This window comes from Falco cherrug, chromosome 9 (assembly GCF_023634085.1).
Source record: "Falco cherrug isolate bFalChe1 chromosome 9, bFalChe1.pri, whole genome shotgun sequence".
Classification (NCBI taxonomy): Eukaryota; Metazoa; Chordata; class Aves; order Falconiformes; family Falconidae; genus Falco; species Falco cherrug.
Genome location: NC_073705.1, coordinates 8,198,431 through 8,211,936, shown reverse-complemented (window position 1 = coordinate 8,211,936; position 13,506 = coordinate 8,198,431). Strand labels below are relative to the sequence as shown.

Sequence of the window (13,506 nt, the reverse complement as noted above, 5' to 3'; positions counted from 1 at the left end):
TACAGATTTGGTATCAACTGGGATAGGGCCGGGTTTAATGTATTTGTTCAGAACAGGCGGTGAAGGAAACTGTTCTGCTTCCCTCTGGGGCTGTGCTGGTGCACACACCGCCCCACTCCCGGCGTGCGTGGTGTTACCTTGAGCACAACGAGAATTGTGGTGACTGGACAGAGTAAGGTGGTTGTGCATCTGACACGAAGCAATGAGCAGGCTGAGACAGAATCATTCCTCTATTGTTTATGATTTATTTGGCTATATCTGCTTTAGCATAACTTTTTAAAACCGGAGAGAAAGCCTATGGCTGGCACAGGGTCTAAGGGCGGTGGTGCCCAGCACAGTGCTGTGGTCCTCGGTGCGTGGGTGCTCTGGGGAAGGGGATCACATCTGGCAGGCAGCTCTCAATGGGAGGCACTGGACGCCTTTTTATGAGCGTCACGGTCTGGAAAAGTACTGAGATGAGGCCCAACCTATAACGAAAGGAGCAGATAGAGGATTGGTTACAGCGAGCAGCCAGCCAGCGAAAATAGGTTGTAGCACAAACAGGGAAGAGACTGCGGATTGGCACAGGGGTTTTGCCCGTTTGGGAGACAGCAGCTCCAGCTGAAGTTAAACACTTAAAACTGAGGACTAGTTTTCTGATTGACTTCAGGAGGTTCTTATTCTGCGCTAGTAACAAGATCTCATAGCCTTGCTACAGTATGTTGCTTGTCTGATGCTTTCAAATGCTGGCATGCCTTAGGGTGGACCCTGAAACAAATATGACTTGTTTGCTACAATACAGGACTGTGCTGTCCCTGAGGGGCCAGGGTGGGCTCAGGGCTCTCAGGAAAGCCCCTGTTGGGGTTGGGGACTCCTGCATGACCTACCCAACAAACACACAAGCAGCCTCTCCCCAGGAATCACCTTCTAGGTGTGGGGGTGTGTGAATAAATGCCCATGACAAATAAACAGAGGGGAAGTCACCTGGGAGAGGAAGGTCCTGGGGCCCTTTTGGGTGAGCCGTGGGGTTACAGACAGCCAGGTGCAGCAGACCTGTATGGTGGTTGCTGAGGTGCACGGGTGTCTTCATGCACAAAGTGGGTTTACCACAGGGGGCCGTGGGCTTTACCTGCCCCAGTGTGATTCACACAGCTGCCTTGTGTGGATGTGCTGTGCTGCTTCCCGCTCCCCCCACCCTGCTCAGGCTGGCTGGATGTGTCAGGTTTTGCATATGTAAAAATACACAGCAGTCTTTGCCCTGAAAAGCTTGCTAGTGATCTCATTAATCAAGACAAACAAAGCATATTTAGCTATTCCCCCTCTCTGGAGGAAGGTGTTCAGGTACTTAAATATGCATTTGAGTGCCTAACTTCAGATGGCTGTTTCTAGATGTTTTTTGCTTTCTCACATGCAGCAGCAGTGACATAACCCCTCTCAGGGAGGGAAAGGTGGGGAAGGCAGAACCAAGGGTGCTAAAGTAGGTGGGCAGCCCCTGGGAGCTGACAGGGATGATCCCCAGCCGGGCCAACTCCAACCTCCCATTAAAGATGCAGGAGTTTTTTCTCACAGAGCTGGGATTGTTAGAAAAATTCAGTGCCTGCAGGTAAGGACAGCTGAGCTGCTGCTCTTGAATGTGCCTCTGCCTCCCCCATCATGCTCCCTGCCCACCAGTGCTGGGAACTGGGCAGAGGGAAAATTCTGCCTGGGACTGGGTTGAAGCCACAGGGGAGGGAAAGGCCGTTTACTCATTCCTGTCTTGGTACAAAGCTCTCAGGTGAGAAATGTCACACTGAGCCACAACTGGCAGTAATTAAAATTAGCAGAGCCTTGACAAAGTTGTGAGGGATGCCAGCTTCTGCCCTCAGCATGAGTAAGTGGGAAGCACCAGGTGTAGGACAGGGGACAACTGCTATTTTAAAAAATGAGAAACCTTCTCATAATGAGGGCCAGTAATTAGAGTCAAGATAAGGGTGTCCTTGGGTCAAAGGTCTTGTTATGACAGAGGCTGGTGTTGAGAAGGCCACACCAGTGATGAATACTCATCTCTGATTCTTCTAATTCATATTTTAAATTATGAACCTGAAGGTACTTCCTCTAGAGACAGCTGATGATCTTTACTGTTACTCTGATGTGGTTATGGGCTGTTATGCCAGGGTTTTGTTTGAATCGTGGATTTAAAGCATTGGCTGCAGCAGGACAGGCATGCCTAGTTTGTGGTTTTCCTTGCAGGATGCTGGAGCTGCGGTGGTTTTCAGCTGAAAAAAACCAATGTTTTGCTGTTCTTCATTGCATTTGTTATTGGCAAACGAAAACCTGTAGGACACTTGCAGCTGGGATGTTGTAATCTCTGTGTCTGCCTCAAAGAATTAGAGGGGCAATGAAAAACCTTATCACTCCTAAAACTTAAATATGTATTTGGGGATTATTTTCATTTGGGTTTCTCATTTATGATAAAGCTTTACATCTGAGGACTGTAAACAATCACGTGTTGAGCATTAGTACAAAGAACATGCGTGGTGTGAGCAGAAGCTGGTATGTTGATGGGAGGACTAATAAATGGCATGTGAGATGCAGAAAGACTGAGCTGGTACAGGGAGGGCAGAGCTGCCCTGGCAGCAGCAGAGCACACATCCCAGATACCAACCACGGTTTCATGGGTGCTGTTGGTGGTGTTTGGGCTTGTTGAGGTGGGTGCTGGGGTGTGTGTGCCATAGCTGCTGGGCAGTGTGAGCACCCTTGGGTGATCAGTAAGCTGAGCTCCTGGTGGGAAGTTTTAATGAATAAAGCTGGATTAAATTTTGTGATGATTTATAGGAGCCATCGAGAAAGAAGCCATGAAGAGGCTGAAACAAGCAATAAGCAGCACCAAGCTCTCCTTCTGCCCTGGGAGGATCCACACTTGGCTGCCGGGTGATGTGGTGGTACCCGTTCCTCTCCCAGCCCTGCCTGGCTCTGCCCGCCTGCTCAAAGGCAGCTTCCCAGCCTTGTACGATTTGGCACTTAAACAACAAAGCCGCCCCTAGACAGTGTAGTTTTTCCATCATCCATTTGATCGAATCCTTTTAGTGGGTGACAAAACACTTTCTTGAGCTCTCTTTACAGGGAACCAATCTCTATTCCTTTTTCAAAACCTCCCTCATTTACAGGAGTCTAACAAATCCTCGGCTTTTTAAGTCCTCTCCTGTTTGTTCGTTGTTTTTTTTTTTTTCCCCAAACAAAACAGTGCCATGTTTGTAAATTTTTTTTTTGGGGGGAGGAGGGAATAAAATGCACAATATGGAGAGGGGTAGGGTGTACACACTGACGCACGCCGTGCCGAGCATCCCTATCCAGACAAAACCTGCGCGCGCGCACATCGAGATGCAAATGATTTCCGTGAAGCTATCACTTGTAAAGCTTGACAGAAAATAATGAGAAACACTAAATCTTTTATAAGGTCAACACTCAAGCAGCTGTCAAACAAGAAAAGAATTTAGCGAAAGATCCGCAAAAACTTCCATCGCCTCATTAAATCCAACAGGGCCGGGGCCCGGCGTGGTGAGGAGGCACCGGGGCGCCTCCGTTTTGTGTCAGTAATTTGCGGTGGAGGAAGAGGGAAGACGAAACAGCCAGCGCCGAAGGGGCCTTGGGGGAGGCTGGGGAATCGTTAGTGCGCCAGGAGCGGCCTCGGCTCCTAATTGGAAGCATTGGGCATTATCAACGGAGGATTTGCCTCGGCTCCCTGACAGCTCTCTAGGCCTGGAATGATAGCCCACTTGTCAGTGTAAAAGACCATTAAAAACAAACCATTTTGATTTAATTGGAGGCGGTGTGCTGGGGGCCCAGGTGAGGCGCTTCATCAGCCGATGTTGGCTGCTGATGCCTTTTTCCCCCTGTATTGATGGCTTTTTTTTTTTTTCCTCCCCTCCCTTTCAAAAACTGTCTAGGAAAGAGAAAGAGGTGCTGAAAGATCCTTCACAGCCGCACCGAGAGCGGCTTTCAATAGGGTTGTCAACAAATGCCATGACAAGTTAGAGAGAGGCAGGTACTTTTAAAACAGACGTTATTCCATCCAAGATGAGCTGTGCTCGGAGGGGTGTGTTGGATTATTAGGGTTACAAATACTGTGGCTCTTCCTGGCAGCAGTGTGCTTAACTGCCTTAATGGATGAGGTTGATTTTTCTCTCCCCACCTTTCAAATCCTAAGAACGATAGCGAAATGCAGGACAAGGCAGTCTGGCCTAAATGATCCTCGTTCTCTTTAACCCCAGGAGGGTTTCAGAAAGTGCTCAGCAATTTTTGGCTGCTGTATTTAATGTCCCGTGGAGATTTGGGATTCTTTTTTTTTTTTTTTTTCCCTGAAAATAAGGGCCACAGATGTTTGCTGGAGTCCACTGGTCAGCTGGTCTGGGCAATAGTATGAGTAAAGGAGAATTAAGGCGCTGGAGTTGTAACCTGGTACGTACCTCCCTTGGCAGCTGTCCTGGGGTCAGACTGGAGCCAGTAGCTTTCACACCAACCCTGTGTGTTTCTGAGATTTGAATCCTGACCCTTTTCATGCCAGGCAAGAGTTATACTTCTCATAGATTTCTTTTGGTAAATAGCATCTCTGCAGAAGGCAGAATAGGCTGGTGAATGAAGCCCCAAGTCCATTTAAAAAGAACTTCTGTGGAACTGTGTATGAAACAGCAGGCAGCACTGAAAGCAATGGTAGGTGCTCACCTGTAACCTGACACAGTGTGTGTGGTTTAACTTCACTGCAAGCACCCCAGATCTGCTTCTTCGTGGCTGAATATCTCCATAACAGCAAGGGGCACTGGTTGCCAGCAGTTGCTTGTGCTGCATTTGGACACCAGGGCTTGGATATAGATGGAGCCTGCCCTGGAGATGGCCCAGGCTGTAAGGCTGCACAGGGAGGGGAGGTGTTTTCTTGTGTCCATCAGTAGATCTTGGAGAGCAATGAAAACAGCAGAGGAATGATGGGCTATCATGTCCTTGAGGGACACATGAGGAAGGGTTGAGCATGGCAGAGGGCAACATCAAGGTGTGATGGAAAGGTTGAGTGTCCAGGGCATGTGCAAAGGGATACTGGGAAAGGTCGGACTGTGGAAATGCTTTGCTGTGATTTGAGCAATAGCATTGCTGGAAGCTTCAGCTATTAGACAAAGCAACAAAACCTCCAAAATCTATGGGAAAATGGAGTGATGATGACCGGGGACTGGAGCCTGCATTTAGTGACAGAATGACTGCAGTGTGGGAGGTGACATCCCTGCTGTGGTGCCAGTGGAGATGTGCAGGGATTGTGCTCAGGGTAGCTGGGTCTCTGCTGCCCATCTGCAACTCTGCAGGGTGTTGTAGTTTCTTTTTGCGTGATGCCTGTTGTAGGCAAGGTCATCGCTGGAGGCCAGTGGTGCTGCTTTGGGTTGTCACTGTGGGGCTGGGACCCACCAGTTCACATCACTTGGGCTGAAGGGGCATTTGATCTGGTACCATGGCGACAGAAAGCACTTGAACTCATTGCTTTACTCTTTAAGCACTGTTTAGGCCCCAGGAGACAAGTTTTAAAGCACTCCAGCTCCACAAAGTTTTGCTGCCCTTAAACCAGGGAGGATAAATGCCATAGCTGAAAAGCCAGCCCACTGGGCGCTGTGCCTGTCGAGCCTAGGTTATTTAAGCAGAGTCTACGGCTTCTCTGACAAGGCACCAGTTGCAAGATTACATGAGCTGTGCTTGTCAGTTCAGCTCTTTAGACAAAAATAGAGGTAAGGCATTAAAAAAAAATGCGGAACATTTTTGTGTGTATGTGTTAAACCTCAACTGTTAATTCTGACGAAGGATCAGGCTGTGAGCAGATATCAGATCCCTGGTGAGAATCAAATTCTGGAGCCCAGAATTTTGCTGCAAAGTTTATACAGTGGGGATTCCTCTAATTACTTTCAGTGGAAATTTACCTGACAGAGCTTTCCCAGGTAACGCAAGGCATATGCGGGAGAGCCGCTCAGCCGTTGACAGAGCCTTTGATTTTGTGCCAGGTTGCAAATTAAGTCTTTTGCCAAGGTACCCGAACACTTGCTCGTCAATTGCTTATCGCTTATTCATATCGCGCATCGAGCGCAGCGTGTTTCATCTGCTCGGGAAGGCAGTGCATGTTGACAAAAGTGGTGTCCAAAGTTGCTGCATTTTCTTTCCTCCCCCTGTTTGGTCAAGTAAACAAGACTATTCTCTCTGGAAAGCCACCCTGAAAATCTGTGGAAGTTGGAAATCTCTAACGAGCAAAGGAAAAACGCTGGTGTGTGTCAGTGACATGTGGTGCACGGAGCTGTTTTGACACACGGGTGAGCTCTGCCCTACATCACTGCTGCATGAGGTGTCTCTACCTGAATCCTTCTGGACTGACTTGGCAGAGCCCTGGAAATGGTGGAGCGGCCAGCATTGACTTACCGGTTTGGATTGTGACTATCAAATGTTCAGATGGAGGTAGCTGAAGCCTCACCCTGGGCTGGCCCAGGCAAGGCTGTGGGGATGCTGTATTTTGGCAGCAACATCCTTTCCAGAGTTTGGTTGACACCAGGAGGGGTGCCATTCTGCCTGAGCCAGCATGATACTAGTGATGAGTGACACAGGGACAGGGGACATCCCGTGAACATGGCAGGCAGGAGTATTTATCTATGTCCATGCCGGGTGCCTGAGGTCCAGTTCCTAGGGCATGTAGTCCCACATCTACAAGTAAATGAAGTCTTGGTGCACAGTCCCAGCTGTGGCAAAACCTGAGCCCAGGAATCATGTCACTGCAGGCAGAGCAAGGCAGGGGCCGTTTGCCTTGGGGGGTGACTGAGGAAGAGGAGGGCACTTGCTGAGGTGAGTAAGGAGTTAATTTCTGTTTGAATTTTGTGTAAAAAAAAAAAAAAACAAAAAACAAACAAAAACCAAAAAACCAAAATACACTAATTCAGCAACTTTCCCTAATGAACTGCCCATCAGGACACGACTGGCTCCCTGCGACCTGTTTGGAGGGCCCAGGAGACCACCCACCAGGTCGGTCCTCCAGAGCGAGACGTGGAGCGGGAGCGATCACCCAGTGTAGGAGAGCCTGTAAATCACGCGGTTAGCTTAATAGCGTGGGCCATTATTCTAAAGCAGTGGTGCTGAAAGCTAAATCCAAATGAAAATATAGTCAATTTGTCTATACTTTACTGACTGAACGACTATGTAATGTCATGCAGCCCTTGCAATGCAGGGAGGCAGCAGAGGCAATTAGCGGGGAGGGCAAAGCTCCTTTTTCTTGTCTTATGCTTCCACCACAAGCTCTAGCATGGTGCCAGGACGCAGTCTTACAGGGACTGAATGGTAAGTCCAGTTTAAGAGCCAGTAGTGACATCCATGCCCAGTTTCTGCAGCTCTCTGTCAGAGGTCAGGATGGAAATAGAAAAATCCTCCTTATTGATTTTTATGGGTCTAGAGGAAGAAAATTCTCCTCTTCCTGCTGCCCCCTGCTTTGGGTTATAACCATCTCAGTAGATGGGTGCTCTGCCCACAGCAGGCCAGCCTGAAGGGCATCATGCCAGATGACAGGGTGACTGAGTGGCTCGAGGGCATGTCACACCCCTGCACCTTGCAGCAGCCTCAGGTGATGTGGGAAAATAGTCCTAAGTGGGGCTGTGGTCAGGGCCATGGAGTCTCTGAATACTGTTGCCCAGAGTCTGAAGTTGTTCCCAGGTCACAGGCATCTTCTGTAATGCCCAGAGCAGGACAACGTCACTGATGGCTGGTAGGAAACAATATGCAGATGGGAGCCTGTTAACAAGCTTTCTGTAAAGTGATATTTTTTTGTGGTTGCTTTTTATATTGCTTCTCGTGCAGTAGGGTGAGGGCGTTACATGGGTTAAAGACAGTGTTTTGGTGAACTGCCTACAGTGGTCAGTGCTAACGGCTGGCCTGCCCAGGCCATTGAGTCTTAAAGTCATAAAGTAGTTATCTACCACCATGGAACAGCCCAGGAAAGGCTTCATGAGGACAGAAACAGAAGAACGAGCTCCCTCACCTCTTCGGAGCATTGCTCTCTATTGTCACCCTTGTAAAGGAGGGATCGATGGTGACTCCTGGAGTCCCTGGGTTTGGGTGAAGGGGGAGTTCATCGGTTTGTCTTTTAAGACTCTTCCACCATCACCTATGGAGATCCCAGCTTTCCAGAGATAGTTAAAGCACCATTTGGAGGCTACCAAGTGTCTTTATGAATCACCAGCTTTCTCTGGGTTGTTACTGCTTTGAACTGGGCTATAGATGTTCAAGAGGACTTACTTGTCCATGGAGGAAACAAAGCACTGAAACTGAGTAATGAACTTCCTGATTCAAGATCTAACCTGGGCTGTACCTGTTAGATCTGCAGCTGGGGAAAGGCAAACCTTCCAGGTTAATGTAATGAGAAAGGAGGACTACAGAAAATTTGCAGAGGCTGTGCAAAACGAGCAGTCCCTCCTCCCCTGGCTGCTGCTCCTGGGAAGGAAGGGAAGAGGAGAGGAAGGAGGAAGGCAGAGGGAACAAGAAAAGACTCAGAGGGTTGAGAGCTGTGGCTGGGGGAGGAACCCAACCCAGTCATGGATGAAACAAAAGGGAAAGCATGAAGGAAAACACAGGCTGAAAAATGAATAGTGATGGAAAGGTCTGGGGTGAGCGAAGCTCTAAAGAGGAGGCTTGCCCCAGTATCTCGTGTGACTTACACAATCTGTTTAACAGCAATCGGTCATGTTCTTTCCCTGACACTAGCTGCAGCAGCAGCTCTGTGCTGACAGGCAGTGGGGATAAATGATTACTGACATATGCTAATCGGACAGTCTTAGACAGGACGTAAGAGGAATACATCAAGGTGGTGCAAAACACATTTCTTGGTCGAAACTCTCCAACTTGTACAAGTGAATTAGCTTCAGGAAGTCACAAGGCTGCTTTGTTGTTTTAAACTGTGGTTAAAAATCAACAGTATGGAAAAAAAAAACACAAAACCAACAAAAAAAACCAACCCAACCCCAAAACCATCAGAACAAGGGCCAGGGTGGAGGGCTGAGAGGCTCTTTGCAGTGGTATCTATCAATGCCAGATATGATTTTGGCCATGTAAACTCCCTGCAGGGTTTCAGTGCTTTCAGACTTTCTGGTGTCTCCTTTCCATTCTGCTTGCCCAGCTCTTTTCCCTTCCTTCCTAAAATGCCCCCTAGCTCTTCACTTGAAGTTTCCCTGTAATTTACACCACAAACAAAGCTAACAGAATTCAAACAAGTACCCCAGAGCATAGCAGGATGAGCAGATGAATTCAGGGAGCTGTTTAGATCCCATTGCTTTAACAAGAAATCTTCACCTTGGCTCTTATTTGGATCAATTAAAGGAAGTGTCACGCACATCTGTAACCTGGCTAGACCCTTTTCTCAGTCTCAGGGTGAATATTGTCAGTCAGATAGTTTAGAGCGGTATCAGGAGCGCAGACTTTCTGGAAAGTTCTAATCCTGGGGTGAAAATGCTTTTTGAAACATCTGGTGTGGTTTGAATTAGTTATGGCGAGAACTGATCAAATGGTAGGCTACCAACCTGCTTGTGTAGGGCAGCTGCAGGAACACCAGCAGAGAACAAAGGTCACCCCAGTACAGTGGGACATAAAAAGGTGCTTCTTATCTTGTGAAGCTCATGACAGTGCACAAAAGTTAGAAAATAAGTCATTAAGCCCTTATCTGGGCAACTGCTGCCTCTCTTCCAGGGCTTATGGCTGCTAAAAGCATCCCACTCTGAAGTCCAGAAGGGGCTGATGTTTGACCACATCCCATGAGGGACCGTTTTAAGGTCTGGATTTTGGGGAGCCTTGTGTCTGCCTTCATTGTGTGTTATCAGGGCATGTGGGCAAGGATTGAAGGTGTCCCTGACTTCAGTCAAGTGCTCCATACCTTCTCAAATTGGGGCAGGTGCCAGAAGGACTCTTTCTTTGCAGGCAGTGGGTGTTTTCGCAGAAATGTGGTGCGAGTTTCACGTACTTTGTTTTTCTGTAACCAAAAGTAAACAAGAAGGGGCTGAAACAGCTGCACAGCTATATATATCGGGTTGGTGTCATACACCGTAACGACACTGGGATGAACATGATCAAAATCACTTTGGACTAATGATCACAAGTGCTTGATCTGGGTAGTTTCTCATGTCTGTGCGGCTAATATGGTATCTAAAACACACTGATGAGAAAAACATGAGCAGCTGCCAGCTCTCAGGGTGTCTGCTTTATACGACATCCCAGGGAGATGACCGCTGCCTGCAGGAAGCCCTGTGCTCTGAGCTAGAGCAATGGCTCATCTCTAGCTGGGAAAGTCACTTCCACCACCCCCACCATGGTGGGGGAGTTTCCTGGCTGTCTAGTATGTGTTGCTTTCCTGATTAATTGCAGCTTGCAGTGCTTGATAGCCCCAGCACAAGCCCGTGCAAGTACCGGGTGAATGTTTTGGCCACTGCATGAAACCCTGGGGAATCTGTCTGCTCTGTGGTCTAGAGTGCAGGTTTGTGTTGCTTAACTCAGTAATTGGTGGCTGCAGGCTTTGGGACCTTGATGGAGGGAAGTTAGTGATTAAAAACATCAGTCATTAATAGATAAGGTAGGGATGCACTTTCCAACATCCTAGGCTTGTGTATTCATAAAGTAGCTGCTAATTAAGAACACTGTATTCTTGCACTTCAACTATAAAGTATAGTTTGTGATGGCAGTAAGCCCATTGAAATTGGTCATTACCATATTAGCTCGACTCTTCTTTGAGCCATTAACTAATAAAACAGTCATTGGCTGCTTTTAAATGTTATTACGATATTGGTGTGTTTAACAGCTCAGTGTTGCACTCTAACAACTGCTGTGGGTGCTGGCATCAACCACACCATGCCAGGATGGGGGCTAGTGCTGGTCCTTTGGACATTTGTTGGCTGTTCTTTGTTTTGTCCACTGTCACCGGTAACATAAGCAGAGCTGCTGCTGTCCAAAGGACAGTCTGCAGAGCTCCTGGCATGGGATGACATAAATACCAAAGATAACTTGAAACTTATTCTTTGTTACAGCAGGGTGTTTTACTATTGTGGCCATGTAAAAAGAACCAGAGCCTCCATTTTAATTGATACCAGGACTTTACCTGGGCAGCCTGTGACTTAAAGGCATATTGATGCAGACAGACGCTTGATGATGGCTAGAAAGGTGTGTCTGCAGGACAGGCACCTAAGCCTTTGGTCAAAGCACTGCTGCCCTGGAGAGCTTGCTCAGCTCCTGTGTATATCTTCAGATACAAAATACTTTAAAAAAAATCTGAACACCCTTTTGTCTCTAGAGCACTTTCATGTATGCGTGTTGTGATTTGCTTATCTGGTGTTAGCTCCCACAGCATCGCCACACAGGACAGGGTCTGGTCGAAGCCAGGCCTATCTTGGGTGGGAAGCAGCTCATCTTTGTCAGGCTTCACCAGCCTTCTGGTAGTCAGGGAGGATGTTTTCCCCGCTGAGAGCCTTCCCCATGGCTGGAAGAAGCCCATCCATCATGGGGCAGGACAGTGGGCAGTCATGCCTGGTAGCAGTGCTGTGCACAGCAAGGGAAAGCGCTGCTGGAGTATTATCACCTTTTTCTCTTGAACTCGCTGGGCTGCTGTCAGGGCTCTCTGCTGCTCCATCCACAGCTCCTTGTATCTGTGTTGGAGGAGGTCAAAAAAGGGAGTGGAAGGCCTGGAAAACATTGAAAAGACAACAATATAATCTCCAGGACTAATAGCTCTAACTCCCCATGCTGATTGGTATTTCTGCTCCTGGAAAGTGTGACTGATGAGAACATGAATAAACCTTCACCCTGGCAAAGGCTTTCTCTTCCTCAAGAAAGACTCAAACGCACATTTTCACTTCATGCACCACAGTCTGCACACACTTGTGATAGCCTGTAGCAGGACTGGGCCAGGGCGCTCCCCAGGATGGGCACAATTTCCATCTTTACACAGCCTTTCACTGTGCTCAAGCCCTGGTGTGCTGGAAGGACGTGTGGCACCACAGGCTGCAGCTCAGCCTCAGGCCCTGCTGTGGCTCCAGAAGAGCATCTCCCAGCTGATACCGTGGGTAAGGAGAGCACTGTGAGCGGGGCAGCGTCCAGAAGCAGAGCTGGGCTTTTGCATTGCCACCCTGGAGCTCAGAGGGGCAGCTCTGCCCGGGTCACCTCCAGACTGGCTCAGCTGTGGCAGCTGCCTGGGAAGAACCACTGGGTGACAAGGGTTTGGCTAAAATAACTGCTTTTGCTACCAAAATATCGCTACTGTGGTATCCCAAAAACCACAAACACATGTCATGATGGATCGGGCGAGAAGAGTAAGAGCTGTTCAAAGCAATTTGAGTAGAGCTAAACACAGACTCAATGCAGATGGTCAGGTGTCTGCAGCAGAAGGGGGAGCTGAAATGCTGAGCCCTGGTCTAGTGCCTCAGCTACACAGATCGGGCACGTTTGCCCCTTGGAACAGGGTACCGCGGAGCACCCTGGCCAGGAGGAGACAGCAGCAGAGGGGAGCCGTGGATGACCATGGTCCTAGAAAAATAGTGAAAATAAAAGGCAGTTGCCTCTTGATCAGTGTCCCATTCAGCTCCTCTGAGCTGGCGTTAACCTGAGCTTGGGGCAGAGCTGCAGCCTGAAATTGTTGAGCCTTGCTCCTTGCACGTGAGGATACTTTAACTTCATCAGCCACCATGGGAGGCAGAACTGGCAGTGGCAGCAGCAGGGTTCTGGCTTTGAGGACAGCACATCAGTTATCGCTGTGGTCCCGCTGCTATTCTTTCCCCCAGAAGCAAGCACTTGAAGGTGATGGAGGACCTCGACCTCAAGTTTTATTGGTCCTTGTCCTTGCACACCTTGCTGGGGACTTCTCCCATCTCAGCAGCAACCGATGACTGTGGAGCCATTACCCCTAGCCCTGCTCCCACCTGTAGCCCACTGTGCCTTCAGCTGCAGCTCCCACAACAGAAAGGCAGTGCTTTCCCTGCCTGTCCAGAGCAACTGCAAGACACTGGGGACTTGGGCTAACTGCTGGGCTGCTTCTGGGCCGCCAGCTCCACCAGAAGTTTGTTTTCTGCAGAGAGCCTATGTGCCACGAAGTGAGCCGGTGCTTTGTGGCTTTTGGCAAGAGCAAGTCCAAAATTGGTAGCAGCCAGCTTTTAGCAGTCTGGAGGATCTTTGACGATCACGCAGGGCACCAGCAGCGTGTATGCAAATAGTAACTCTTCTGTTTCTTGTTCCTTCACCCCTGTGGTGACTTTTATTACTTAATTATTGCACACCACATGCTTCAAAACAGTCTAATCTATGGTCGTGTTTTCTAATGATACTAGATGTGCAATCCAGCAATACACATCCCAAGGGGGTATTCATATCAGAGGAGACATCCTTCTGCAGGCCTCCTTTTTCATAGATCACATGCTGCAGGGCTTTTCAAGGCTTTGCTTACAAATCAGCTGCGCTGCTCCAGACCATTATCTGGAGACACCCGGCGCCAAAGGCAACACCGACATTTGCCCTTTG

General features: G+C 48.6%; 1 protein-coding gene across 1 annotated transcript in view; it reads right to left on the bottom strand.

Moving 5' to 3' along the window:
- Positions 1 to 275: 275 nt before the first annotated feature.
- The window catches only part of CFAP77 (cilia and flagella associated protein 77), a 61,704-nt gene continuing 48,473 nt past the window's right edge, over positions 276 to 13,506 (bottom strand). The window contains exons 4-6 of the mRNA XM_055720693.1: positions 11,576 to 11,678; positions 9,884 to 9,979; positions 276 to 467 (exon numbers count right to left, since the gene is read on the bottom strand). Of these exons, the coding sequence (XP_055576668.1) occupies positions 399 to 467; positions 9,884 to 9,979; positions 11,576 to 11,678 (268 nt within the window). The 3' untranslated portion in view covers positions 276 to 398. The remainder of the gene's footprint in view (positions 468 to 9,883; positions 9,980 to 11,575; positions 11,679 to 13,506) is intronic.